The 27,544-nt window shown below is 46.1% G+C and overlaps 1 protein-coding gene across 10 annotated transcripts in view; it reads right to left on the bottom strand.

The window, feature by feature from the left end:
- The window catches only part of ADARB1 (adenosine deaminase RNA specific B1), a 1,064,814-nt gene that overhangs the window by 167,088 nt on the left and 870,182 nt on the right, over window positions 1-27,544 (bottom strand). For 9 of the 10 annotated variants that reach the window (XM_069615858.1, XM_069615857.1, XM_069615861.1 and 6 more), the window contains 2 exons: window positions 26,852-26,926; window positions 20,647-21,575 (listed from right to left, as the gene is read on the bottom strand). In XM_069615858.1, coding sequence (XP_069471959.1) covers window positions 20,647-21,575; window positions 26,852-26,926 — 1,004 coding nt within the window. Of the gene's footprint in view, window positions 1-20,646; window positions 25,114-26,851; window positions 26,927-27,544 lie in introns of all 10 variants that reach the window. The other variant, XM_069615863.1, reaches the window with a different exon arrangement.

The raw sequence follows: 27,544 nt of genomic DNA, 5'->3' as shown, positions 1-27,544 counted from the left end.
CAGTGCAGGTACACTAGAGGGGCAGCCCATAATGGCGGAACCTAAGGCTGAGGTAAGCAATGTGTCACAAGAAGTGGTAGCCGCCTAGCAAAGTTGAAACGTACTATCACTTCTGTATGTAGTTGATTATATTGAAAACGGTGGTGTATAAAAGTACGCCAATGATTCATCCTAGTGATGTAATCTAAACACCCTGGGGGGTGGACAAGACAATATAAATTGTATTGTATGGGTATGCTCTATATTATTACGAGGAACCACTTTTTTTTGAGGTGCAGTTTTTATTATTATTGCTGAACTCCATTTTCTTTATCAAAACAGCAAAAACCAAAGTACAGTGTCCTGATACAATGGAAAAGCAAAAAATACAGGCAGTAATAGAGCATGGGTCTCAGACCTGTTCTGTATGCACAGGAATAGAGTAATCAGAAAGCAAAAGAACTAAATTATGAAAATAAACTTTTGACCAAAAACCCTGCATACATCATCACTTGAGTGGTAGAGTTCTTTACCAAAAGCAGCAGAGATACATTTGCTTTAATTATGAAGGACACCATAGAACAGAAAGGATGAAACTTGTCTTGCTGGCGGATGAAAAAGTAACCCGCAAATTGAGGCACTTCTATTGGATCAAATGGACAATTCTCTGAAAGACACATGTACACATGTTTTGTCCAGATTGTAGCGGTGGTGCCCTTTTCAGGTTCACATGAAGTTCTAGACTCCTACAGGCCATGCCATACGGAAATACTTCTTTACCTTCTGGAATGAGTTTGCCTCGATCAAAAGGTAGAGGTTCATGTCATTTTGTTTGGCTTTTCAGAGATGAGAGGCAACTGCCGTCACACATCAGGAGCAGAAGCGTGAACATGATTGGAGGCAGACCACAAGTATCTTTAGCTGAGAGTGTTGGTTCTTCACTGTAAAGCGGAGGGATGTTCCTGTGCTCTAGGGTTATCAGTATGTAAAAAATAGCATGCATTGCCTGTGGTGCATATGTAGTGTCCATTTTGGAGAAGTCAGAAAATCGGATTAATTTAAGTTTCTAGATATCTTTTGTTTAATTACGATATTTGTACTGGTGTTTTTTTTTATTTAGGATGCCATGATTTTGCTTTTTTTTGTTTGAATGTTTATCCTTGTCATTTGTATTTTATGAATATTAGATTTATGTAAAATGTTTGTTAATTTGCATATTTATGGTCACAGTCCACTCTTCATGAAAGTGTGCATGAATTGGAAGAGTCTCGTTTTCCCTATACACTTCAACTTTTTAGAATCTCAATGCATTATTCTCATGTGTTCCTTCATTACATTTCCTTCATCAATTATTTGCTTTTCCGGTGTTCTCTCATGCCCTAATGCACAAACAGATGCTTAATTTCCTTTCTTATGAATACTCTTGCATGTAATATCTATTTATGTGTGTAGTTAATTAACCTTGTGGTGACTTCTCTTCCCTTCCAATTGTAAATTAGACATACTTATGAAAGAACACCCAAGATGGCAGGCAGAATCAGGTGGTAACGGCCCGAGGCCCACCTTACAGAACTGTGCGGAACATCCTGGGTTTTTAATCCAGACTGCTGATAGTAATAATTTTGTTTGAATGAACGGGACATGCTCTCCCAGCATCTTGTTTTTTTCAAACAAATACTTACCTAAGATGGCCACCATGGAAATAGAGGGCAGGGCTCCATGCAGAGCCTCTCTCCCATTTCCATGGTGGCCCAGGACACACAGTTGCTGCAGCGCCGTTGCCTAAGGGAGAAGGCGGGTGGGGAGGGAAGGGAGCGGAGACCGGAGGGTAGGGGGGCAGAGATGGCGGGGCGGGTGATATGAGCCTTCAGGTGGCTCAGAATGCGGTTGTATACTATGATTGTCTGAATCCACCGACGCAGGTACTAATTTATGTTTATTTGTAGAGCTAAGCTAGTCTTTATATTGGTCAGGTAACTGGGACATCAAGATGATACAGATTCTCATACTTCTTGGGTATACAATGTTAATAAAAAATAAAAATAACAAACATTTTCAGTGACACCTTAATAATAAAAAAAATGTAGACATTTTTAATAAAAGTATATGTGGGGGGTGGGGTAAGGAATAAAGGGTAGGAAGGTTTGGTGGGGTTAATAAAGCGGGGAAAATGGGGAGCTTGGGAGGGACCCCCCCACCCGACCACCCACACCCCCCAAATAAAAACGAATTACAAAATACATGTTTTCGTTATTTAGGTGTCACTAAAAATGTATGATGTTATTTATGGTGTCGTTGTAAACACATGGAACCCTTTTCTTGCTGTTATGCACATACTGGTGTTGGTCAACTTAGCTTTTAGTGGTCTCCGTGCTTCAATATCTGTTGCAAAAATGTTCACCGATTTGTTTTTCTGATCTGAGAGTTCCAGATTCACGCCAACAGAGGGGGGGAGGATGATTGATACATTTTGGATAGTTTGTAAGTGTCATACTGCCAGCGGTGCAAGAGTTTCATGGAATGGAGTTTATATTGGCACGATCTGGAAGTGCGTGTTGCCATGCGGCACATTTTATTCCACACATCTTCATCAATTTCCGACCCCATGTCATTCCCCCAACGTGCTCTGAGGTTATGTGTGTTCCCTCTGCCCGCCTCCACTAGTAATTTGTACACGGCGGAAATCAGGCCCTTCCTGTCAGTCTTGGAGTTCAACAGTTTTTCGAAGGGGGTGAGCTCCCTACTCAGTTTTTCCTTCCATGCTGCCTTTGTTAGGACCCCTTTGATCTGTAAGTAGTGGAAAGTGGACAGCACGCCTATATTTAGGGCCTCTGTTAGCTCCGGGAGAGTGATAAAGGAATCGTTTCGGAGAAGCTGGCCCACCCTTGCTAGTCCTGCTTCATACCACGCCTGGAATCTTTCAACATTGGGGATGTGGTTATTTATGCCCGAGGACCATAGGTGGCTCAGTGGAGACGGCCATGTTGTGATTTCTCTCATCTCTGGACCCTCCCTCCATATTTCCAAATGGTGGCAAAGAGCGGATGCTCCTTTGTGGTCCTCAACACTCTCTTTCGTGAGGCCCATAGCCACTCAGAGTGTTGCTGGGTCTAAATAGTGGTTGTCCATTGCTATCCACTTTGGTTCTTTTTGGTTACGTAAGTGAGGGACGAGCACCCGTAGTTGGGCAGCAAAATAATACTTCTTGAGGTCTGGGAGGCCTACCCCTCCTTTATCTTTGGGCAACGTTAATGTGTTGTAGGCGATCCTGGCTTTTTTCCCACGCCACAGGAATTTCAGGGTCGCTTTTCTAACCTCGGTGAAGTATTGCTCCGGTATTTTAATGGGAAGCATCTGAAAGGGGTAGAGAAACCTCGGGAGACAAATCATTTTAATGGTGTTAAGCCGGCCAAGCCACGAGATTGTCAATTTGTCCCACCTGGCCAGATCTGCATGGAATTTGGCAAGATGCTGTGGAAAGTTCGCTTCATAAAGAGTGTCTATTTGTTTTGTAATTCAAATCCCTAAATATCGCATGGTGTCATGCTCAAGCGTCAGTCCAAGGGAGGAATATTTTGTTTCGTTTACCTCTGCTGCCCCCTGGAGGGGGAACAATATGGATTTGGACCGATTGACCTTGAACCCTGATAACTGACCATATTCTTCAAGGAGGGATATAGCTCGGGGAATGGATCTTTCAGGATTGACCACATGCAGGAGAATGTCGTCGGCATATGTTAGGGAGAATTCTCTGTTTAGGCTGAATTTCCTAACCTAGTGAGTCCCCCAGCAGCTTTGCTGGATTTTTGGGGTTTATTTTTTTTCTCCTGCCAAGAGTGAGACTCTTTTACCCTCACTCTTGGGCATGATTTGAGTGTGTTTCTTTGAATCTAGATGTGCTTAATGGGCTATGGGGTCTTTTACCCCATAGGGCTTCATGTGTTTTTGTGATGCGTGTTACACAGCACCCTCAGTGCAGTAACACAGGGGTGTCATAGTGACCCCCCAGTATAGACTCCATACCTTGGGACTGACTACTGTCTCCCAGGGCATGTAAAGTCACCATTGACTTTACTAGTCTCAAATTCTGAACAGAACCAGTACAAACCATCATATTGTGGACGTACTGGCTGGGGCAATTCAATTGCCCCGGGGTCTGTTAGTCGAGGGGGCACGTCTCCGTCCCCCCTGATCGAGTTTTGGCTGGTGGCAGTGGATACTACTTTTTATATTCAACCGCGAATATTTTCCTATGGGATTTCCCATTGTTTTAGGCTACTATCTTTATTTAATTATTTACGGTAGCCTCGAACATACCGCTGGTTTATTTATTTATTATTAATTCTCCGGTTGGTATTTTTTGCCAAAACTTCATTCTAAAATGGCGTTTGTGTTCTCTTCTATGACTCCAACCCAAGTCGAGCCCTTTGTTCCACTTTTTGGCGGGCTTCTCCACAGAAGCCCTCCAAAGTGGTGCCACTCTGTCTGGGGTACTTAGGAGGGGTGGAGGGGGATTTAGGCACCCTGGACTGAGTTGCCTAGGCAACTCAAGTCGCACTCCGTCCTGATTGGCCCAAGTGGTGAGCCGGCTAGCTCACCACTTAGCATGTTTGAGTGACAGCTAGGCTGAGTGAATGGAGGTTTTCTGCATAAAAGCAGGGCTTTGGGGACTGGAAATTCAGAAGTTTCCACAGGACCTAAGAATCCGACGAGGGAGAAGCTGAGCTGACCTGCCACGACGACACCACCGGTGGAGCCCTGCTGGACCGTCTCACCACTTTTCCCAACGACAGAGGAGATCTCCCGCCGGAGAGTCTTCTTCCTTTGACTGGTGGGGATAACCAGTTTCACCGTCTTTTCGCCTTCCCGACGTACCTCGTGGCCGCCTTGCCTGTGCCAAGCACCCCGGCAACCGGGATACCACATTTTACCACGACCGCGAATTAAAATGTACCACCTTTAACCGGAAAACTCTGCGGCTGGTTTCTTCCCTGGCAGTGCAACGACCTTCATCTTTCCTCCAAGTTGAGATCTTCTCTTCCCCTGGACGACGACGCGACTTGCACCCACTGCCAGGAACAATTGCCACCGCTGGAGGATCCTTCCCACTTAAGGTACCGTGTCCCGCCTGGCTTTCCTTGCCACCGACTGTACGGGGTAGATTTAGCCCCTGGCTTTCAAACCTGGGTTAGCCTGGGACACCCTGGCTAAACTTTTCTGAGCCTCTCTAAACTCTTTTTGAACTCTTTGCAAGACTTTCTAAGCCTAGTGTAACTGTGTGATCTTGGCCACATTTGTGCTCTGCTCTCTCTAAGAGTGGGCCAAGCCTTTGGACTTTGGCTCACCAGTGACTTTTGCTCTTCTGCCTTGCTAACAGTGTTCCTAAATCTTAGAGTGGTGTACCTTTCCATATTCTTTCTTTTTTTCCCTCCCTTTTTCACAAACTTATTGGAGTGCCATCTAGTTAAGCGCTCACCTCTGTATGAAAATAAGTGGTGTTTTACTAAGACTTATCTGATAAGGAATAAGGGGTGTATATATCATAATAGTAACTGTGTTTAGAGTGTTTTACAATAAGAGTGCTGGAGTGTTTCAAACAGTGTGTTTTTAAATAAATAATTATATACTTTGATACCAAAGCTCTGGTCAGTGTTTGCTTGTATTATCGTGTCTGAGTGCCTATTGTGTATACTTTGCATACTGCCTAACTCTTCTTGAGGGAAGTCTGACTGCTCAGCCACAGCTACCAGGTAAATCTGGGTGGTACAGACTGCTACCAAGTGGGTTTACTGCTACCACCTGTAGTCCTAAATCTTTTGCAGTGTTCCCTAAGGGAACTGCACAGGTTTCTGCCTAACAGCATACAATGCCAGTTTGTACTCTGTGTCTCCCAGGTGCATCCCTTCTATACTGGTGTCCGTTCTCATCTTGTGTGCTAATGGTTCAAGCGATAAAGCAAACAGGATGGCCGCCAGTGGGCATCCCTGTCGGGTACCCTGCTTCAATTGGAACCACCTAGAATATACCCCATTTACAAATACCAAAGCTGTAGGCATCGAGTAGACCGCCTGGATTCCCTTTCTAAGCTTGGGGCCCATCCCAATTTTTCAAAGGACTCCCATTAGAAAGTCCCAATCTACCCTATGAAATGCTTTTTCTGCATCAATGGAAAATAGCGAGGGATCAGTGTTCAGGTTGTGGGAGGCATGTAACAAGTGCAGGGTCTTGCGTATGGTGTCTGCACCCTGGCGACCCAGTATAAAGCGCACCTGGTCAAGGTGGATGAGGCGGGGCATGTATGTTTTAATTCTAGCTGCCAAGACCCTTGTGTATATCTTTGCATCTAAATTGAGTAGGGAGATGGGACGATATGATCCGCATTTTTTGGGGGATCTCTCCCTTCTTTTGGGATGACAGTTATGAGTGCTTTGACAAATGAGTCCGGAGGTTTCCCCGTCTCCAGGATCTCATTAAATAGTTTCATTAGAAAGGGTGTGAGCTGTGAGGCAAATGTCTTCTAAAAACCTGCAGTATACCCGTCTTCGCCTGGGGATTTACCTAGTGTTAGTCGTTTGATGGCCTCCTGAATCTCCTCCTCAGTTATGGGGGCGTCCAGGGTCTCAGACTCAATGTATGTCAGTTTGGAAATATTGATATCAGCTAAATAGGATCGAATGCTAGACGGGTCCGATTCCGTCTCTGGGGTATACAGGGCTTCATAGAAGTCTGCAAAGGCTTTGGGGATGGTGGTCCTACTTATAACTGTGTTGGGTCCTCCATCAACTATTTCCTGTACTCTGCGTTCTGCCTGCTGTGCTCGTAGCCTGGCTGCCAGCAACGAGTCTGCTTTGTCTCCTTTCTCATAACATTTTTGTCTTAGGAAAAGAAGTTTACGAGCTATTTGGTCGTGTTCTAGGAGACGGAGTTCCTCCCTTTTTTTCCTTGCTTCACTGACTTTTTCATGGTCCATTACGTCCCCTTCCTTTGCTTCGTTATCTAGTTGGGCGATTTCTCTACGGAGTCTATTTTCAATCAGGGTTCTCTCTCTCTTTTTATTGGCTCCCTCCCTCATCAAGACTCCCCTCCAGGTCGCCTTGCCCGCATCCCAGACCCCTTGTGTAGAGACCTCCCTGGTCTCGTTCAATCGAAAGTAATCAGCAATTTCAGGTGCACCATTCTTTATCTTTCTTACAGGTGTCTGGGGCCAGGATGGGTATCTCTAGCTCTTTCAATATGGTAAACAGTTCTTTAGCGCTGGATTTGGCATGAAGTATTCTCAGGTTGTACGATTCTTGTTTGGCGCGGAAGATTTATTTTTTGTTGGTAGAAACTATTTTGTTGAGGATCAGCTTGTTGCTGTCTGTGGGAGCTTGTCTCCAAATGTGTTCCTTTTCACGTTTCTCTAATCTAAGGGCTTTTAGGTGGGCTGTGAACCAGGTATTCAAGTGTTTTATCGGCTTGCATTTTCTCAGCTTTAGTGGTGCGATGGCATCTAAGGCTAGGCGCATGCTATTGTTGTAGCTTTCAACAAGGTGGTGGGGGGTTGGAGTTGGCTGGGAGTTGGTTCAGTATGGGTAGAATGAGAGGGATGAGTTTTTCCACAGTTATGTTTTTCTTGCTTCTAGTAGGGATGGCTGTGGCTAGGGAGTTGTTAGTGATTGGGCTAGACGCCTTCAAGTATAAAGGAGAGGAGGTGGTGGTCTGACCAAGGTTGCGGGGTGATGGCAGTGATGGAAATCACGCAGTTGTGGTCTGCTATCCAATCAAGGTTCTCCCTTTGTTATGAGTAGGGGTAGACACTCTTTGGGTGAAGCCTAGTTCTGACAGTGTGTTATTAATGGCGGACGCTTGGGGGTCTTTAGAGTCCTTGTAGCCAAGGTTAAAGTCTCCTACGAGAAGGCATTGGGAGGTATTTTTTAAGTTGTTAGAGAGGATGGAGTTAAGGTCTTCCTCGATGGAACCTAGGGGTCCCGGGGGTCTGTATAGTAGGTGGATGGTGATGGTTTGCGAGTTGTGGTGGGGAGCTTGGCTGTGAGAAATTCACATGATGAGTAGTGATCGGTGGTATCAAGTTTAAGGTTGAGGTGGGTTTTGCCGATAATGGCAAGGCCACCGCCTCTGAAATCTGTTCTGTCTGCTCGGAGGATGGAGAAATTCTCAGGGATGGCTAGCGCAAGGGCTGGGCCAGCTGCTGCATGAAGCCAGGTCTCGGAGATGGCCAAAAAGTCTAGTTCTTCCATTCGGATGAGGTCTGCAATGTCTGTCGCTTTGGCTACTACAGCTCTCGCATTGATTAAAGCACCTCTTCTAGGCATGGTGGCAGGTTTACTAGCAGTAGGTGTAGAGGTTGATGATCAAGTCTTGTGTTTGGTCATAGTATTGGTTTGGCTGGGCTTAGGTAGGTCTGTGCGGTTGTTGGAGGGGGTAGCCACGATATAAGGCTGGGGCCAGTTAGATGATTTGGTATGGGTAGTATCCCTAGCTCTGGGCTCATATATTTTGGGGAGGCTGGCACGTAGTTTGGAGTTTCTAGTAGAAAGATTCCACGGTGTACAGAGGAACATGGTGAGTGGTGAGGTGGTAACCATGCTCGCCAGGCCGGGGTGGGGGGGGGCGCTGAGATGACTAGATGCGTGGATAAGGTGGAGGATGACCCTCAGCAATACTGAGTATATACATGGTAGGTGCATTTTGGTGGATGGAGGTGAGAAGCAGTGGACATGTGACTACTATCAGCTGGTTCCTGAGTTGCTAGGTTCCTAAGGGTTGGGCAGTAGACTTCAGAATCACAGGTGTCAAGAATCACCTTGGGTTGCATATAGTAGGTGGGGCAGGACTTCAAATAAGTATGAGAATCATAAAGTATCTAATGTCACACTGGATTGCATTGTCTAGGTAGGGCAGGGATTCACCTAAATTCGAAAATCAAGTAAGCAAATAAAACACACTAGATTGCATTGACTAGGCGTGGTAGCGTTTCGCTAGATACGATCCACACATATACAACAAGGATCACAGGTCTTTGCCCACTTGGGCATAAGTGCATCTAGAATTGAAGTAAGGCACTTGGGCGTAAATGCATCTAGATTTGAAATAACACATCGGTATGAATGTATCTAGATTTGAGATAACACATGGGCATAAATGCATCTAGATTTGAAATAGCACATGGGCATAAATGCATCTAGATTTGAGATAACACATGGGCATAAATGCATCTAGATTTGAACTAACACACGGGCATGAATGCATCTAGATTTGAGATAACACATAGGCATAGATGCAGCTGGATTTCAGAAGAGCACTTAAAATGGAACGTTTAAGCTGCAATACATCTGCCGTAGAATAGAGTTGTAAGGGCTATGATACTGTAAGGCAATCCTGCAATCAAGATTGAATGGCAGCACCTGCAAGCAAGTAGTATAGTTGGGCTAAGAATTTAATGGGCCAGCAGCGTGTGATGCCATGCCTCTTGCTTTGCAGCAAATTGCTAGACTTGGAATGGGGAAGTAAAGGAACTTACTGCTATACGTTAATGGGCCAGAAATGTCACTGCGATGAAGGCCAATTTTACTCTTAAAGAGACAGGACCAACATTGTCAAACATAACTGCAATGCTTTGCAAATCCAGTACTGGCCCGTGTCAGTAAGAGTGATGTACTCCAAATAGAAAAGTGCTAACACCTCTCCCTAGGACTTCCATACTCTGAATGCGGCACTAGTGGCACTTATTAGCAAGATTCCCATGCTCTGAAAGCAATAGTAACCACACTGCTCAGGACTGCTATACTCAATGTGAAAGTATTGGCACTGATGAGCAATACTCCCATGCGCTGAGATGGGCAGTACCATGTTGCTGCAGGACTTAGATACTTTGAAATGCAGGGTACTAAGGTATTATAACAGGACTGTTGTGTACTAAAACAGCAAGTCTGAGAGAATATCTTCCTGCTGTGTTTTGACTTCAGACAAAGGTGCCCAAGGTTTGACAGTCTCTCTAAAATCAACTAGTAGTAACAGCATGCGTCCCATTTATTGTGCAACACCCACCCGAATGGCACAGAACACCCTTGTTTCAAGTGATGATGGAAACACTGCGATTAAGTCGACAAATCGAGCCCCACAGCAGCAACCCTGCAAACGCATCAAGATATAGTAATTCTGCTGAAAGTGCCTTTACGTTTCTATATATATATAGTGATCTAAAGTATTTGTGCGACTTCTTATCGATTTAGGTTAGCACAATCATTACCTACAATTCCTGCAAATCTACCAATTTACTGTTACACCATTCAACAAAAACATTTCCAGTTTGTGCACACAGAGCATACTTCCCTCCAGTGTAACCTTATTGTATTCCCATGCAATGTTTGTATAAACCCATTTTGTTATCCCCAGTATTCACAATGCCAGTATACTCCCATTTTGAGAACTCAAGGGTCGTGCAGTTTGCAAAATCTCATATTCCCAGGTTTACAATCCAATTTTACCACCAATTTTCAAAATCCCAATACAACCGCAGCATTCTCCCCTTTTGGCAATCCTAGTGTACTAAAATTTGAGTCATCCGGTATATTTCCAGTTAGACAACCCCAGTATTTTCAATTTTGACAAGCTATGAATAGTCACAGATTATACAATCCCAATTTGTTCCTAGTGTGATACCCCAGTAGAGTCCCAGATTGGTAATCCCATTTGACATTGCAATTATTTGCCAAATTTGACAAACCAACTATACACCCAGTTCGTAAAATCGCAGTATGACAACCATAGAATACTCAATTTGTAAAATCACAGTTTATTCTTAGTCCGCATAATCCTGTGATATTCCCAGTTTGCACCATTTCGGCATATTCCAATTTTCACAATAGAGTTTGCAGAATCCAACTATGGCTAAAGTTTAGAGTTATCCGTTTAAAGTACAGTCATAGTCTACAAAATCACAGTGTATCCAGTTTGGAAAATCCTAACATAAAGCCAGTTGGATAATCACAGCATAGTTAGTAAAATCGCACTCTACCCCCACACTCGAAAATCCAGGTGTATCAGTCTGCACCATGCCGTCATATTTCACATTTTATAATACCTGTATTTTTCCATTTGGATCATTATACAGAATGACAGTATACTCCCTTTTTGCAATTACAATTCTAGTACAAAATTCCAGCACACTGCCTCAGTTTGCAAAATCCCAGTGGTTTCCCGGTTATGAACTCCCAGTATTATATTCATAGTTTAACACACTGTGTATATTGCCATGTTGACAGTCCCAGTCTACTCCCAGTTTGAACAACCCCAATATACTTCCTGTTTGACAACTCCAATGTACTCCCCTCAAAGTCAGTCATCATGAAAAGCAAGTAGTTTGAGCTTTAAAAAAAAGCAGCACTTTTCCAACTGAGAGGGAACACATATCCATATGCCCCACAGAACATAACGGCAGGCAGCATGATACGGATCTGGACTAATCACACCGACTTTTCACATGCATGCTGCACGGGGAAGGGGGGGGTAGAAAAAGCATAGATGGGCAGTACATAGTTTTTTTCAATAAAAATAGGGTTAATTGTTAAAATGTCTGTTAAACATCCACATTTTAACCTCATTCCACTGAGACGCTAGGTTGGAATGTCCATGCGGATAAAGCTTTAGGAAGAAATCAAAGTTGAGTCATTTTTCTCTGTGGCTGGGTTTATGTGAAGAGCTACTTTGCAATTGTTCACTTAAAACAAACTGAGAAAGTGCATGGGCCAAAGGTTTAAAATATGTCCAAAGCAGCAAGCAAGTGAAGATTGCTTTAAGAGACAAAATGGCCTTTTTGTGCTCCATTTTAAGAAATGCAACTTTTTTTTTAAATCAAGTTTTATTAGGTTTCGCACATGTGTTACAACAATGCAGAACATATTTAAAAATGAATAAACAGGAAACCAGTTATAACCCATCACCCCCCACACCTTCCCACCACCCAACCCCCACCAGTTCAAGTTCTCAATAATTGCATATTTGACGGGCTCCGAAAAGAGCGTAGCAATGTCTACATGATGTGCACTTAGCACGCCGAAGTCATGGGCCGAGCGTTGAGGGACTCGTAGTTGGACTAGTGAACGATGGCCTGAGGCCCCCAGGGGGGAGTTCTCCGGGTCTGGTGCTTAAGATTATACTGAGCGGCTGTATTTTTCGAAGAAGGGGAGCCATATTTCCTCGATGTTGGAGCTAGATTCGTCAAGTAGATGTGTGAGGAATTCCATGTCGTAAATGGCCCGTACCTTGGCTACCCATGCTTTTTCCCCGGGCATTCCGGGGTTCTTCCATTTTTGTGCCAGGCAACACCTGGCCGCCACCAACATAACCTGCAGCATGTGGTCATGGGTATTTTCATGATCATCTCCAACGTCAATTCCGAAAAGGAGAAGCCAGGGGCAGGAAGGCCGCTCCACCCCATCTATCCCCTTAATCCAGGTCAATACCTCCTCCCAGTACCTTTGGACCACCGGGCACCTCCACCACATGTGAATATAATCCCCCCATTCGGTCTTACACTTCGAGCAATGTGGGTCGTACCCTGGCCTCATTCTAGCAATCCTCTGCGGGGGGGTAGTGCCAGCGATGCAATACCTTGAGGGCCTGGTGGCGATACTGGAGTGAGGCCGTGGAGCGATTGGCCCGCCTGCACATCTCCCCCCACCTCTCGTTGTCGATTTCCTCGCCCAGGTCCTTTCCCCATTGTGTGCGTGCAGGTGGGGGGTCTCTTGGGACAGAAAAGAGGAAGAGCTTGTAGAGGAGGGATATTATTCCCTTGGAGCCCCTCGCCGAAAGGAGGAGTTTTTCAAAGTCTGTGAGGTCTCTCCTAAGGGTGTCTCCCAAGGATGGTTCGGTAAGGACTCCCTTAAGATGGAGATAGCGAAAGGGGGACAGGGTGGCTATCCCCAGGGCCTCTTCCAGATCTTTCAAGGGTAAGAAAGATCCCCCCCACCCAAAGTTGACCAGTCCTGCTAAGGCCTGCCTCGAACCATGTCTGGTACGCCAAGGGCTATGCTATCTTGGCCTGGAAGGGGGGGGGGGCCCAAATACAGCTTAATGGGGAGGGCCAGGTTGTGAGCCAGCGGTAGTAACCCCCTCCCTCCTTCCATAGAGACCACAGCACTTTTAGGACTCGGTGATACAAGACACTTCTAGGGATCTTCCTCCTTGGGACCCACAGCCGTTCCTCTATGGTGACGGGCGCAAGTGGGCCGTTGTCCATGACTACCCATTGTTTTTTCGTACCCGGGGCAAAGTGGTCGACCAGGACCCTCAGTTGGGAGGCCCTGTGGTATGTTTCTAGGTCAGGGTATCCCATCCCTCCATCCTCCTTCGGTCTGGTCAGCACCTCGTAGGAGATTCTATGTTTTTTACCTGACCAGAAAGTTGAGGAGGACTCGCTTCGTTTCCTTGAAAAATGTTTTGGGGATCAGCACCGGGAGCATTTGAAAGAGAAATAAAAACTTGGGAAGGATTACCATTTTTATGAGGTTGAGACGTGCCATCCAGGAGAGCCCCGACCCTGTCCATCGCTCTATGTCTTACCTGATTGCTGACCAGAGGGGGGGGGGAATTAACCGGGTATAAGCCCTCGGGTTCACGGGTGACCTGGACCCCAAGGTATCGGAATCCGTCATCTCTCAGCCTAAAGGGGAGCCCGTTAACAAAGGCCATCTCTGAATCTGTTAAGTTTCACCCTATGAACACCACCGATTTCTCAAGATTGACTTTGTACCCCGATAGGTCTCCATAGCGCGAGAGGCCCTGCAGCATTCGGGGGACTGTTTGGGATGGGTTTGTGATATAGAGTAGTGCATTGTCTGCAAAAAGGCAGATTTTGCACTGCATCTCTCCGACCTGTACTCCCCTGATGGCCGCATCGTTACAGATCGAGATTGCCCATGGTTCCATCATGAGTGCGTAGATTAGTGGGGACAAAGGGCATCCCTGCCGTGTACCACGCTCGAGGGGGAATGTTCTCGACTCGATCCCATTTGCCACCACTGTAGTGGAGGGGGAGGAGTAGAGCGCGGAGATCCAACCTAGCCACCTCAGGCCCATACCCAGAGTCGTGAATACCTCCCTCATAAAAGCCCAGCTGACCCTGTCGAAGGCCTTCTCCGCGTCAAGGGCCAGTAGAAGCGCGCCTTCGTTGCGGACCCCTCTCGAGGCAAGTACATGAAGCGTCTTCCGCATATTATCGGAACCCTGCCTGTTCAAGACAAATCCCGCTTGGTCGGGGTGTAGCAGGCGCGGGAGGCAGCCCTCTAGTCTGGAGGCCAGGATCCTAGCAAAAATCTTAGCATCCAGATTGAGGAGTGAGATGGGTCTATATGACCCACATTCCGTCTGGTCCTTGCCGGGTTTGGGTAGAACAGTGATGAGGGCCTGCAGAAATGTCGGTGGGATGGACTCCCGATTCCTGATCTGATTAAACAATTTGGCCAGGGGCTTCAGCAGGACAGGTGGGGTCTGCTTGTAAAAATCGGCTGTATAGCCGTCATCTCCCGGTGCCATTTCCACCTTCAGTCTCTTGATGGGGCCCTCCACCTCCTCCTCCGATATCTCTCTCTCCAGGACCTCTAGCTCCATGTCGGACAGCCTAGGCAGAGGGTGTTCTGCCAGGTAGGCGCGGATGTCCTCCAGTGATTCGCCTGCCTTTTTGGAATAGAGTTTGCTGTAATAATCAGCGAAACACTCCACTATTTCCTCACGGCCCCTGTGAATCCTGCCCACTCCATCCCTGAGACGAGTGACTTCTCTCTCAACCCTACAGCCCCGAGCCCTCTGCGCCAGTAGGGTCCCCACCTTGTCTCCCCGTTCGTAGTACCTCTGCTTAGTATATCGCATTTTCTTGATAACTTCCCCTATGAGGACCGTATGGAGTTCCTGTCTTTTACCCTTCATCTCCTCCAAGAGAGCCCCACGATCAACCCCTGGGAGGCCCAGTCTGGCTCGCAGAGCGCCCAGCTCTGCACGGAGTTTACCCTCGATTAGGCCCCTTTCCCGTTTACGTCTCGAGCCCTCTGCTATGAGAAGGCCCCTGAAAGTGGCTTTTGCGGCATCCCACACCATGAACATATCCGTCTCACCGGTGTCGTTTGTCTCAAAGTAGGCCAACGTTTCCTGTCTCATAAAATCACGAAATACCGGGTCCCTGAGAAGTGTATCATTGCAACGCCATCGGGAAGATCTTGGGGAGATGGGCAGTGACCAGTTAGCTATGAGCAGTTCGTGGTCCGACCAAGTTATGGCTTCCACCTTCGGCTGTTGTGCCACCCCGTTCCCCTCTTCCGAGATTAACAAAAGGTCAATTCTGGTGTAGGTGCAATGTGGGGATGAAAAAAAGGTGTACCCACCCTGGCTCGGATATGCTTTTCACCAAACGTCCACCCAATAATGCTCTCTCAGGAGGGCCTGCAGGGCCAGATTATCCTTGGAGATACCCCTGGGTGTCCCCCCTCTCGCGGACCACCAGTCAAGCCTCGGGTCCATTATAAGGTTGAAGTGCCCGCCCAGTATCATGGCTCCCTCTGCCCATTCATCCATGACATGAAAGACCTGGGTGAGGAAATGTATTTGTTTTGAGTTGGGCGCGTATAAAGTGGCCAGGGTAATGCGCTCTCGCTCGCAGGTTCCCTTAATGCCCAGGAATCGACCACCAAAACCCCTCTTGGTTTCTATATCTGTGAGACGGAGCGCCCTGCTCAGGAGGATTCCCACCCCTTCCTTCTTAGAACTTCTATGTGAGGCCCAGTAATTTCACCCAATGTCTTTCCCCTTGATCTTCGAATCCCTACCTTGCCTGTAATGCGTCTCCTGTAGGAAGGGAACCGTTAGGTTTTGCGTACGGAACATGTGGCTCGTGAGAGATCTCTTATTCTGGGAGTTAAGGCCCTTGACGTTCAAAGTGCCTATCTTTGCTTCAATCATTATCATTTTTCGTTACGCGCAATGTAATCACCTCTAAGTGTCTGCTACTCGGAGCCCGTTGCAAAACAAGTCTCCATAGTTTGAGCTGGTTTTCCCCTTCCGCTCGAGCCCCGCAAGGGGCACCCCCTCCCCTCCCTTCCTCCCCTTACCCATTTTGTGGGGCGCTCGCCGCCGGGTCCCCGGGTGGGGATGTGACTGGCAACGAACCACCAGGGTCGCTTCCCTGGCCCCTGGAAAACAATTTCTTAGGTGTAGCGCTTTCCAACATGCCTTTCTTCGTTAAGTACCGGCCCTTTCTGATCCGCGGTGGGGAACTAGCTGTAGTGTCTCCCGAGCCAAGCGCCCCCCGGCCTTAGTACTTGATCGGGCCCCTTTGCCCCTGACGGGGCGTGTCACAACATGAGGCCTGGAGAGAGACCGACAGTTGTCAGTGTGGAGTCGCCGTGTAACTTTCTATGAAACCATACAACAGCCTCTAAATGGGCAACACTTCAAGCCTGACCGAAGTCAATTGAACAAAAAACTCCCCACTGGTCGTGGGAAAAACACACTATGACCGGCGGGCTCCATGAGTCGTCGCGTGCTCCCGTGGGATGTAGATCAAGCCTTCTGCACAGACAGATGAGCCTTGGTTGCCGCTTGTGCGATTATATAGGGTCCCCTCGGTCCGTGGGGGGATGTTTGGTTTTTCGAAATTTGCGTGAGCCTTTGACCTTTAGCTTCCCCTGGGAGAGGTCTGGGCCCCGAGGGGCACGAGGGCGATCTCCGTCGGTTTTGTTTCGATTTTCTGATGGTCCCGCGATGTCGCCTGTGAGATCCTCAGTGGCCCTTCGGATTTCCGCCTCCGTGACTAGTTGGTACCTATGGCCCTGCCATTCGAATGCTAGGTGAAATGGGTGGCCCCAACAATGGCGTGTCCCCTTTTCTTGTAGCCACCTGGTGATAGTGCCGCATTTCTTCCGCATCTGGAGAGTGAGGGACGAGAGATCCTGGTAAATCGTCACCCTGGAGTTGCCATGTTGAATATCCCGTAAGGTTCTCGCCCTCTTCAACACCCTAGCCTTGTCCTTATAGTAGTGAAATCTTGCAAGAACTGAGCGTGGACCTCTACCCCCCCGGCGCCAGCCCGATGGACCCTGTCAAGCAGGAGAGTCTCCCCAGAGTCCGACCCCAGGACAATTCTGATGTCTTGGATTTTGCTTTCAAGTCCCACCGGGGTCTCTCCCTCCGTCTCAAGGCCGAAAATTCAAGTTGTTCCTCCTCTCCCTGTTTTCCATATCGTTGACCTTGAGCCGGAGGTCCTCCTCGCGGCGTTGCAGTTCCTGAAATCTAGTTTCCATTTGCGCCTCGGGGATGTCCGTCGATACCTGGTTGCACTCGACCCCTTCTACACGATCCTCCAGCGTTGAAACCTTGGCCGTGAGGTCAGCCAATTTGGCCCCCATGTCCGTCCTCATACCCCTAATCTCTTCTAGGATTGTTTGGATATTGCACTGCATGGCATTCATGTCCGGGGGTTGCGAGGCTGCAGGGCCAGTCTCCATTTTGTAGGACCCAGGCGTGAATTGGTATTGCGCAAGCTATAGGGTTTTCCTGGGATGTCCTCCGGGTGAGTCTTAGGAGGCTCTTAATCAACTGTTCCACTTCCGGGGGCCAATATAGCTTAGGGTATCGCTCTATGCCCCTGTGATGTGGCGAACCCTCGTTGCCGGTACCGCAGGTGCAGGGAGGTGGCAGTGACCAGTTGGCTCTGAGAACCCCAAGGAAGCCCCCGGGGGGAAGCGCCGTGTCTCACCTGTACTGCCAGTGTGTGGAACTGAGCGTCGCTGGTGGGCAGGAGGCCTGGAGTAATCTCGCTTTACTGCGGAAGGCGGGGGCCACGGACTCCGGCAGTGGAACACCCCCCAAGGGGGTGGGGGGCCCGGGAAGAGGAGTGGCCCAGGCGCGCTCCCGCGACGGCCTGAGCCTTCTTCAGTGGTCGGGTGGGCTCCTCTGCCACTAATCCGGAGCCCCGTGGGGGCTATGGAGGGTAGGCCTCGCGTGTCTTTGAGGCGGTGGTCAGGCGTAGAAATGTGGGCCGTTGAGGTGGTACCCAGGCACACTCCCGCGTCGGCCTGGGCACAGGCGAATCACTGGTGGTGAGACCGGTGGGGGGAGCACGGGTCCCCCAGGCGCCCCGGGCTGGAGTAAGTATAGCGATGGTTCCCCTGTATCCCCTATGATGGATGAGCCCGGCGTTTGGGGCCTTGTGTGCCGTTCGCACGGGCCGTTCCGCCTCTCTGGTGGGGTCGGATGACCTGCCGCATCCGGCGTGGGGCCTCCTCTGAGATGTCCGGAGAGGCGGAGTCCGTCAGCCGTGTGGCGGCCGAAGGAGGATAGGGGGCTCCTCACCCCGCGTTGCATGGCCTCCGCCTCGGTCGCCAGGCACCGTCCGTCTCCAGCGGTGGGGGGCGAGAGCATAAGCCGCGGGTGGGGATCTCTGCAGGGCCCGCCCGGGCTGTCGACAGCACCTCAGGCCTCGGTGCGCGAGTCGGAGCGGGTGGGGGATTCGACTCCTCCCCCCCACTACTCGGCCAGGCGATGTGCGGCTCCCGCCCATGGCCTTCCCTCAGAGGCCAGGAGGAGGGGGGAGGTCGCCGATCACAGGTCGCTATCTGGGGAACGGGGGCATCTCCGAAGTCCGGACAAGCTTCTGGGTAGTCCACAGCGGTTCCCCTCCTCAACGATTGCTGGTAGATGGGGCTAAAAAGCATTTAAGGCATGTCTATCAGTGGGTTTCCCGGGGCCATACGGGGAGCTTGAGATTTAGGTGGCCATCTTGCCCGCGCCCCCTGGTGGCCTCTCCCCAACTTGTTTTTTTAACAGATGTTTGAGAACATTTAAAAAGGCAAGCAGTCTCTTCCTCTCTTGAATTAAGGACTACAATAAAGTAAGCCAAGGCATATATTTCAGACAGTAACAAAATCAGAAAAAGCCAATGATGCCTACTTGCTTTCGAAATACTGTGCTATTCTCGCTATGTGCTTTACATCCCATACAGTTGACCACAAATCCTCTCCAAGGACTGCAAGACTTGTCCTTGGCTTCAAGCCCCGGGATCGAACCCAGTACTTGCCACTTGCTGGCTTCACTACCACTGTTCATTGCATTTATTTTATTTATTATTATTTATCTGCTTCTCCTCTCTACCAAACTTTCCACTTCTCCCCCTTCCATGCACTCGTCCCCTTTTGCCTTTCCCATGCACTTGAGCATTCTTTAGGTCACTGGGCCTAGTAAGATCGTTGTTTATGTTTATCCCCTGTTCCCCTCCCTTGCCTTGTCGCAATCGGAAACACTTGTGTCTGAGCACGATATAAATAAAATATCAATTCAATACTCCTGTTTTCGGCTGCTAGAAGAACCACAACAGTAGGCTGGCGTTTAATGCTTTCTGTGCAACAAAACAGAACCTGAGAAATCACCACTGCTGAAACAGACATCACAGATATCGGAAGACACTTGCAAAATGTGAAAAGTATAATCTGGCAACAAACTAAATGCACATGATACATCAAAGGCAAATGAGAAGATCAAAATGTTACTCTAAAGAACAACGTACTGTAATAGATTTGGTGAGCGACATAGAACATGTCCACCACTAGATACAGCCTAGAAAGGTCTACATTTAAGGCAACTACTACTTATGTTTTTGTAGACAAAAAGAAAAGTAAACCTTTTTACTGTAAACAGAATGAAGGAGCTTGTTTTACTGAAAGCAAAGGCACTAAAGATCATAGGATCTGAAAAGCAACTTCTGCCACAACACTTGAGTGCTACCCTACGTAAGAACAATTAGAGCCAGGATCTGGCACCAAGACCTCTCTCCAAAGAATCAACATCTTAGCATTGTTTCTAATATGTAATCCATACCAACATAGAAACATAGAAACATGCCAAATCATTGCCGATCAGGAGCATCATTTCAATCTAGATTACCCCGTCACTTTCAGTCTCGCTTCATCACCATTTCCCAATATCGCTCAGGTATGTTCCCCACAGGATTTTATTTGACCTTTGTCATTTGCTGGGAGACGGCTTCATTCACCTATAATAATTTTCATACAGAAAGATTATTTTGCATTAATCAGACACCAAACGCCTACTGACAAAAGATCCTACTACCCCCATAAGTACGCCAGGTAGCAAATCCACATTTTCCCACCGCGAAATCAGGAAGACGCCTACATTTGCAAATGGAGTGCAGTGATTCACAAAAAGAAAAATGAAATTGCTCCTGTAGCAAGATGCCACCTAGTCCCACTGTATGCAAGTCAGATATTCACCACTGGCAAATCTGCAGCAACAATCCACTCATTTTAACAGGTTTCTTTAACAGTAGTTCACTTGCCCCATAGTTTGGCATTCTCAGGTAAAATAACAAATGGGAAAGCGTACTAGACGAAACACGTGCATGCGTGTGTCAGGCAGGAACACTGCTGGTTTTATCAGACATGAGACGTCTCCCTAAGAGGGCTTAAAAACGTAATGCTAATTGACAACACAATGTAAAGGTAAGCGTTTGGGCAGTCAGATTCAGTGACTTATACTTGTTGGTAACAGCACGTGATCAGCATGCACAAAGATAATATTTGCAAAGTAAATGGACAGAAAACACGGGTCAATGTGATAAAACATTTCTATAGTAAACATAGGCATAATTACTTTCCTCACCTGTGGCAAATGCAGCTGTAGTCCCTCACTGGGAATAGGTTGTCGGGAAGGCGTCTGGTCCAACTGCATATTAAAAAGGGAAGTGAGAGATAATTGAGCAGCTCGAGCCTTTGCAAGCTTCTTGTTCCTGCCCGAACCTTCAAAGGTCTGACCATCTACCGTAACGGACATCATAAAGTTCTTAGCATGACTTTCCCCACTTTCAGAGATAAACTCATACTTAAGCCCAGGCCGTAATTCATTGAGGATCATGACAGGATTTTTTCCACTTGCTACAGGGTAGGGCGAAGGAGTGGCCATGGGTGACTGTGCCAGAGTGCTGGACCCAGTGGCCGATGGTAAACCATAGTCCCCAGCAGAGTTGAAGGAGCCATTTCCATTGGAACCCAAATAAAAGTTATTGTCTGTCTGCAGTGGTGTTTCAAATCCATTGAAGAGGGTATCTGGGAAATCAGCCTGGTCGGAAGTGAAGTCTGTATTTATAGAGAGAGTTCTTCCCATCGCTAGATGGGCTTCAGATGCATTTGGAAACTGAACAAAAGACCTGAGGGCCTTTTCGGCAGCATGGAGCTTAGCCTTTTTCTTGGTAGAGCCAGAACCCTCAAAAGCCTGACCATTAACTTCAACAGTCATAATAAATACTGGGGCATGTACCGGTCCACTTTGAGAAAGCAACTTGTACTGCAAACCAGGCTTGATCTCATTCAGTTGCATCAATGCGTTCTTGGGTAAAATTGGCCCCGGCATTTTCTTTCTCTTCTTTGGGCGAAACTTGGAGTGGCCATTGTTCCCCTCCTCAAGTGGTCGTTTCCTGCTGCCGCCACCCCCATTCGAAAGTTGAGGGCCCTCTCCAGTTGCTTGACCACCATCATCCTTTGGCGAAACGTTGTCCATGTTGCGGTTTTCTTTAACATCAGCGCTGCTTGAACCTGTGGTGCCCAGAAAGAGTAACTTACAACGCCTTCGTTGCAGGATCTTGTAAATGCAAAATTTATAGATTCCTTTATCTACCTTTGTAACTGGTTAAGTGATGTGTGCTCTTTGCAGGAGAAATGAACAACTAGCATTTTTAACCCAAGTTCTGTGAGGTTTTCAAAAAAAGTCAGGAAATTGGATAATGAGACTTTAATTTGGTAAAATTGGAATTCGTGATCGAAGATGCATTATATTTTCCCATTAGCATACTGTAAAGACAATTGAAACATGGGTGAGTAAGAAGTTCAACAATATGTTGGATGGCCTGTTCCAAACTGCCCCCCTCAAAATGCAACGCACATTCCAGGCCTACTGCAAATAAAATGTTACTCTAGGACAAGGGTGCTGTACATAGACTACCCTATTGGATTAAAATGCAATAAAACACCAGCAAGTTAATATGGAATATTGCCAATGTAAGTGTTCAGGGGCAATACAATTATACAAGAATGGGACTGGTCATTTACCACCCATTTTGAGGATTTGATAGACTATGCACTTATTTAAACATTAAACTGGCTTAGAGTCTATAAGCTACTTCTCTATGATGCTTAAAGATATCCTGTTTTTTTTTTTTACAATTTCAATCTTTCTGCTTGTTTTTAGGTTCCATGATTAATGGACATTTTAGTTTTAGATTTAGCCAACGTTTCTTCAACAAAACACAAACTCTAAGCTGCTAATATTCAGCAATATTGGAAACGTGCTTGCTACCAAATGGTAAGGCAACCAGTGTGGACTAATTGCCAGGATAGGATCAAGAGCACAGAACAGGGCAACATTTGGGTAGGCCCATCATCCTATTAAAGGTTAGAGTTCTGAACTAGTCCTGCTGTTCAACTTTAAAATAAAAAGGGAACACACAGAATGAACGTAAAACGCCCAGTAACCTTGGAAAAAGATAATCAGATTATCATTTTATTTTTGTTTCCAAGATTACAGGTGACTAAAAGCCCAAATGTAGCATTTAATGAGCATGCTACGTATGAGGCTAACACTAAATTGTAAGTCAACAGTGCCAGATCTGAATAACAGCAAGCACTATGGGAATAGATGAGGAAAGCAGCATCTGTATCTGGTCTTTGTAAAACAGTGAACCATCGAACTGCAAGAGGAGGTGAGTGACGGTAACGCAACAGCCAATTCACCATTGGTGGAGTTATTAGATTTAAGAAATCCCTAAAAGTGTACTACCCATTTTCACACCCATGCAGTTGTGCACTCGGGGGCGCATGCAAAAGTACGCGCCAATTTGGCTTCAACTAATCTAGATTGACACACATGCAAAAACATGCATGATTAAATTGCTAAAAACCACAAAAGCAAAAAAAGAAAGACATGCGCCTACCAATTCCTAGCCATCCTCACTGGGAAAAAAAACGTAGTTCCATTTCTCCAGCACTTTCACTATATTGTTCCCTCGATTGCCTTCTACATGAATGAAAGCAAGTAATGTTTACGCCCAACTCTTCCAACCACATAAAAGACCAATTTCTGTAGCTGGGTGCAACCGCTTGAGCAGAGATGAACATGAGTCGTCCTAAATGAGGGTGGGCAATCTTATATACACGTTTCCTGCAAGGGCAGTTTGGCACAGTGGCTCATTCCATAGCCTGAAAGCCCCATTATGGTGTCAGATGGACTACATTATTTATTTTAATGCTGTCTGGCATGGCAATATCCAAGGCTGGACTGGTCTATAGGGAACTCTGTAGATTTCCCGCTAGAACTCTGCACCCTGGGCCTCTTTTGTGTGGTAACCAATCCACTTTTCCCCATGGGAAAAGGGTTGGGCTTGCTAAAATGTGTATTATAGGGCTACTTTGAACATTACTTGCAGGGTCTCTTTTGGGTCTAGCCCACCTCTGCCAACATCTATTTTGTAATTCGTGTTCTGCCCTTCTAAAAGGTTCTGAACATTAAGTAAATAACTGAGGCAGAAAGAGTCTGTGCACCAAAAAAAAAGGAATAGTCAGAGGACCAATGGCTACAAGCCCCTTCTCAGAAATAGGTGCTGTGTAGCTTACTTGATGGAAGCTGACCAGTCCTGTATGTTCACTTCTATTTGGATTTGTCCAACAATCCTCTCCCTCAGAGGTGATATCCACCAAGAAGAGCCCAGGCAATGTAGTGTGAATACACTGCTCTTTCAAAACAGGAAACAAAATGCATAGTTATTTAAACTATGTCCCAGGTTCCATGATGCGAATTTACCCATGTAAATATGCTTTTCTACTGCATCAAATCACCAGAGGAGTTTCAGAGTGTCTAGGCTTTTCCGTGGATTGGCGTACTGTGCCCCCGCCAAAGTTATTGCCAAGTCTGCACCAAGGGTGGCACAGTCGGGAATAGACTGTTTATAAAGGTAAATGTTGTTGGTTACAGAAGATAAGGGGATAGAGTGGTCAAACTGCTACTGTAAAATTGAAAATGCCTGGCACCTGGATGTCAAAAAGGTTAGGACTGCCTTCCATGTCATGTCGTGCTAGACTATTTTCGTTCAGTCCGGCAGGGTGGTGCCATGCCCATGCACCAATATGTTCTGTAACTAGGTATAGGGTAACAAAATACCCTCTAGTGAGGATTGGAGTCTAGGTGCAGGAGACTTACTGTTAAACTATCTCAGTTATAAGAGAATCTGGTTTGCAATGTTACTTAATAAATGCAGGTTTGTTCATGGATTATTGTAAGTATTTGGCATTCATCTATGCTCCCATTTGTTTCAAAAACAGCACTTCAATTTTCAAGTAGATGTTGAAGTTTGAGTCTAGAAGGGATCATGGCACTCTTATGCTCAAGGATGCGGCATGACAGGGCTCTGGTATGCTCACATGACCTTTTTCCCTTGTGGGATGGGGTAGGGTAAAATTGAAGACCCATTGTTTTTTTTTCAATGTTTAACCATTTTTATTTTCTGGCATAAAGGTTATGTTGGAGTAGCAACAGGAACAGCTGCTGCCTGGGTGTTCTGCACAGACACTCTGGTGTGGGTCTTAGCCAAGTGGTCAGCGTACTCCTGGTATGGAGCCTTGTCCTGTAACGAAGCTTGAAGACCCATTATGAAAGCCAAGTGCTATGCTTCGAGGTAGCAGCATTAGGAGGGATTATAATATCCAAAACTGAGATGAGTAAATAACTGGCCGATCTCAGAAAAGTATGTGCCACAAAACAAACTTGTAATTACTGATGAAATTCAATTTCAATGGGTAACTTTATACTGATTTGGGGTAGGCAGAGGGAGAGTCATGTTGGCAAATGGCTACATACATAAAGGTTTGAGGAACCACATGACCCAAGACTTCAACATGCCTGTACAAGATCGCTTCCACAGACAGGTGTTTGATTATTTGCAGGTTTGTAATCCTCGATTCAAATTTGGTACGCATAAACGCACACACCACTTTACCCAGTTGACAAAGCTGATGGAACGGTAGCTAAATTTTCATTTATAACATCCTCCAGCAAAAGCTCGATAGGTTACTCCTTTCGGCGCTCAAAATAAAAAACAAAAGATCAAAAAAGAGCTTGAGTGGACAGTCACTGGTGCTTCATAATTTGTGAAAAGTCATACAGAATATAATGAAACATGAAAGAAATGCATAAAAAAAGGAAGTGGGAAAGGAAGAGCATACCAAACTTGCTGACACTGAGAAGACAGTCACAAGGGATTTAGTGATACTGTAAGCATCCACATGACCTGGGAGCTACACCTGAATTTCATATCTTATCACGTGGATGCCATATAACCGGGTCTTGCCAGCAGAGGAATTACTACGCATGCAATTCTGGTGCTAATCGTGTTCAGCATGCCAAGGTGTACTTTAAGTATTCAACAGCATGCTCATGATTGGAATGGAAACACGTGTTTGCAATCAATGCAGCTCACTATAATCATAGCTGGACTCTGGAATGTAGCCTAAATGTCGCATCAGAAGTGTACATAGGATCTACTTTCTCAGCCTCCCTCTGCCCACCTAAAGGTGCACGTTGGCCCAAGCAGTAGAATATTTGAAGCATATGCTGCTGAAGTGCATTCTTTCTCTATTCCCCCCTCTGTGCATGCAGGAATTCTCCAGATATGTAGTAGAAATTTACATGAAAACCTTTTTTTTAAATATAGAATATGTACTTGAGCCTACTTCCCCAATTGTACAGCTGTTATAAAGCTGACTATGTCCCACTGTACCCTAGTTTTGTAGCAGCGAGCTAAAGGCCTTATAACAGCTGCCACTCACTATTTTAATGTTATACTCTTGCACTATAGGTAGTAGTGACATAGACGACCTCTATTTCGGGGGAAAGTGATTGAGAGAATTTCTAAAAATATGTCTTTAAAGTTATGTCTGGTGATAAGCAAAGATAGAGGTGTATGTGGCCTTGTAGAAGTGCCAAAAGAACTAGTTGCCAGGTGTGGGAATGTTTTTGCCATCTTCTTTGGCAGAGGTTTGTATCCCTTCCATCCTCTCTCACAACACACAAAACGAATTACTGATCTTAAGATAGGCTATTGGTGTGGAATAGGAATGCAGGCTATAATAAAAATAGTAGCCCTCTGGCTATGTACAGCACTTTCATTTTGAAAGAATCATTTCACCTCTTCTTTATATATGGATATAATGTATGTATGCATTGCTGTTGAAAGCACCAATACGATTTCTGAACTTGGGAGATCAATAAACCCTCAAATTGCAAGTTTAGATAGTGTATGTCTGTATATTATTTGCAGTGACAAAACATGGGCATTAATAGGATGCATTTACCAGAACCTTTTCACAAATCACCCTCCCGGATAGTAGCCCAATTAGGAACAATGTTTTTACTGCTCCAGCTGTTTGTGTCCAATCAACCACCCGCCTACATCCTAAAAATTCACTAGAATTTAAAATGTGCCTCGAGGTTGTCTTTTCAGCAATTTGGGCATAGGGCCCATTACTGAACTACAGGAAAAAGAAAGCTCGAACTTATCAAACGATTCCAAAACATTTTCACTTTAGTGTTCATAAGTTTCTAAGTGAGATCCGCACAAAGTATGTATGTATTTGCCTATACTCATAGGATAGGAGTTCTTGTTGGTGTTCCATTTCAAACAAAGAAAATCAGGGGGCAAGTTCCGAAGTGATCAGTGTGCCGTGTGACACACATGTTTTCTTTTTAACTGCCCTACACTTTTCCCAGGCATTTTTCGGTTTTTTGGGGAGCGGCACCATCTATAAATCTAAGGACATCTTACTCATATTTTCTTCATCGTCCACATCCATGATGAAATGTTTTTCTTGGTTTCTTGACTGTCGTAGGAAACTTCTTTCTGAAAAAAGAGACTGCTGTTAGCATATTAACGAGAACATCTGCTCCAAAAATAGATACAAAATAAGCTAAAACGACATTTTCACTCAGTTGGAAGGTATGCACCATTTTTATACCAATTCAATGCAAACTTAGAACAAAAAAATAGACAAGCAACAACACTTCCATGACATCACAATTAGAGTGATTTGCTCTTAAGTTCAATAGGGGAATCATTTTAGTTTATGTCTCTATTTGCTTTTTGGCATCACGTTTATTAGCTGCATTGATTTTATGATTTGGCATTAGGCGATTTAATCTCGAGTTTGAAGGACAGTTCAAGTGATTTGTTCCCGGATTGGCTGGTCATGTCCCTCAGCCAGGAGTTGTACGTGGTTGTGGATTAGTGTACCGGGCGAAAGCTGTGCGTCAACTCTGAAAACTAAGAACAACTTCACATTGGACAGTTGCTCATACAATCGAAGAAAGGCAGTATGTGCCTGCACCTTATACTGTCATGATACACACTTCATGGCATCGTAGGTAGGAGAGAAGTTGCATACTCACACTTCTGATCACAAACTACTAGATGGAAGCAAGGCATTTCTTATAAGGATTGGCCTTGGTTTGGGGCTGCTCT

The sequence above is a fragment of the Ambystoma mexicanum genome, chromosome 9, assembly GCF_040938575.1.
Source record: "Ambystoma mexicanum isolate Mex_15411 chromosome 9, UKY_AmexF1_1, whole genome shotgun sequence".
Taxonomy (NCBI): domain Eukaryota; kingdom Metazoa; phylum Chordata; class Amphibia; order Caudata; family Ambystomatidae; genus Ambystoma; species Ambystoma mexicanum.
The sequence above is the reverse complement of the archived record's forward strand: the minus strand, read 5'-3'. Positions and strand labels throughout refer to the sequence as shown.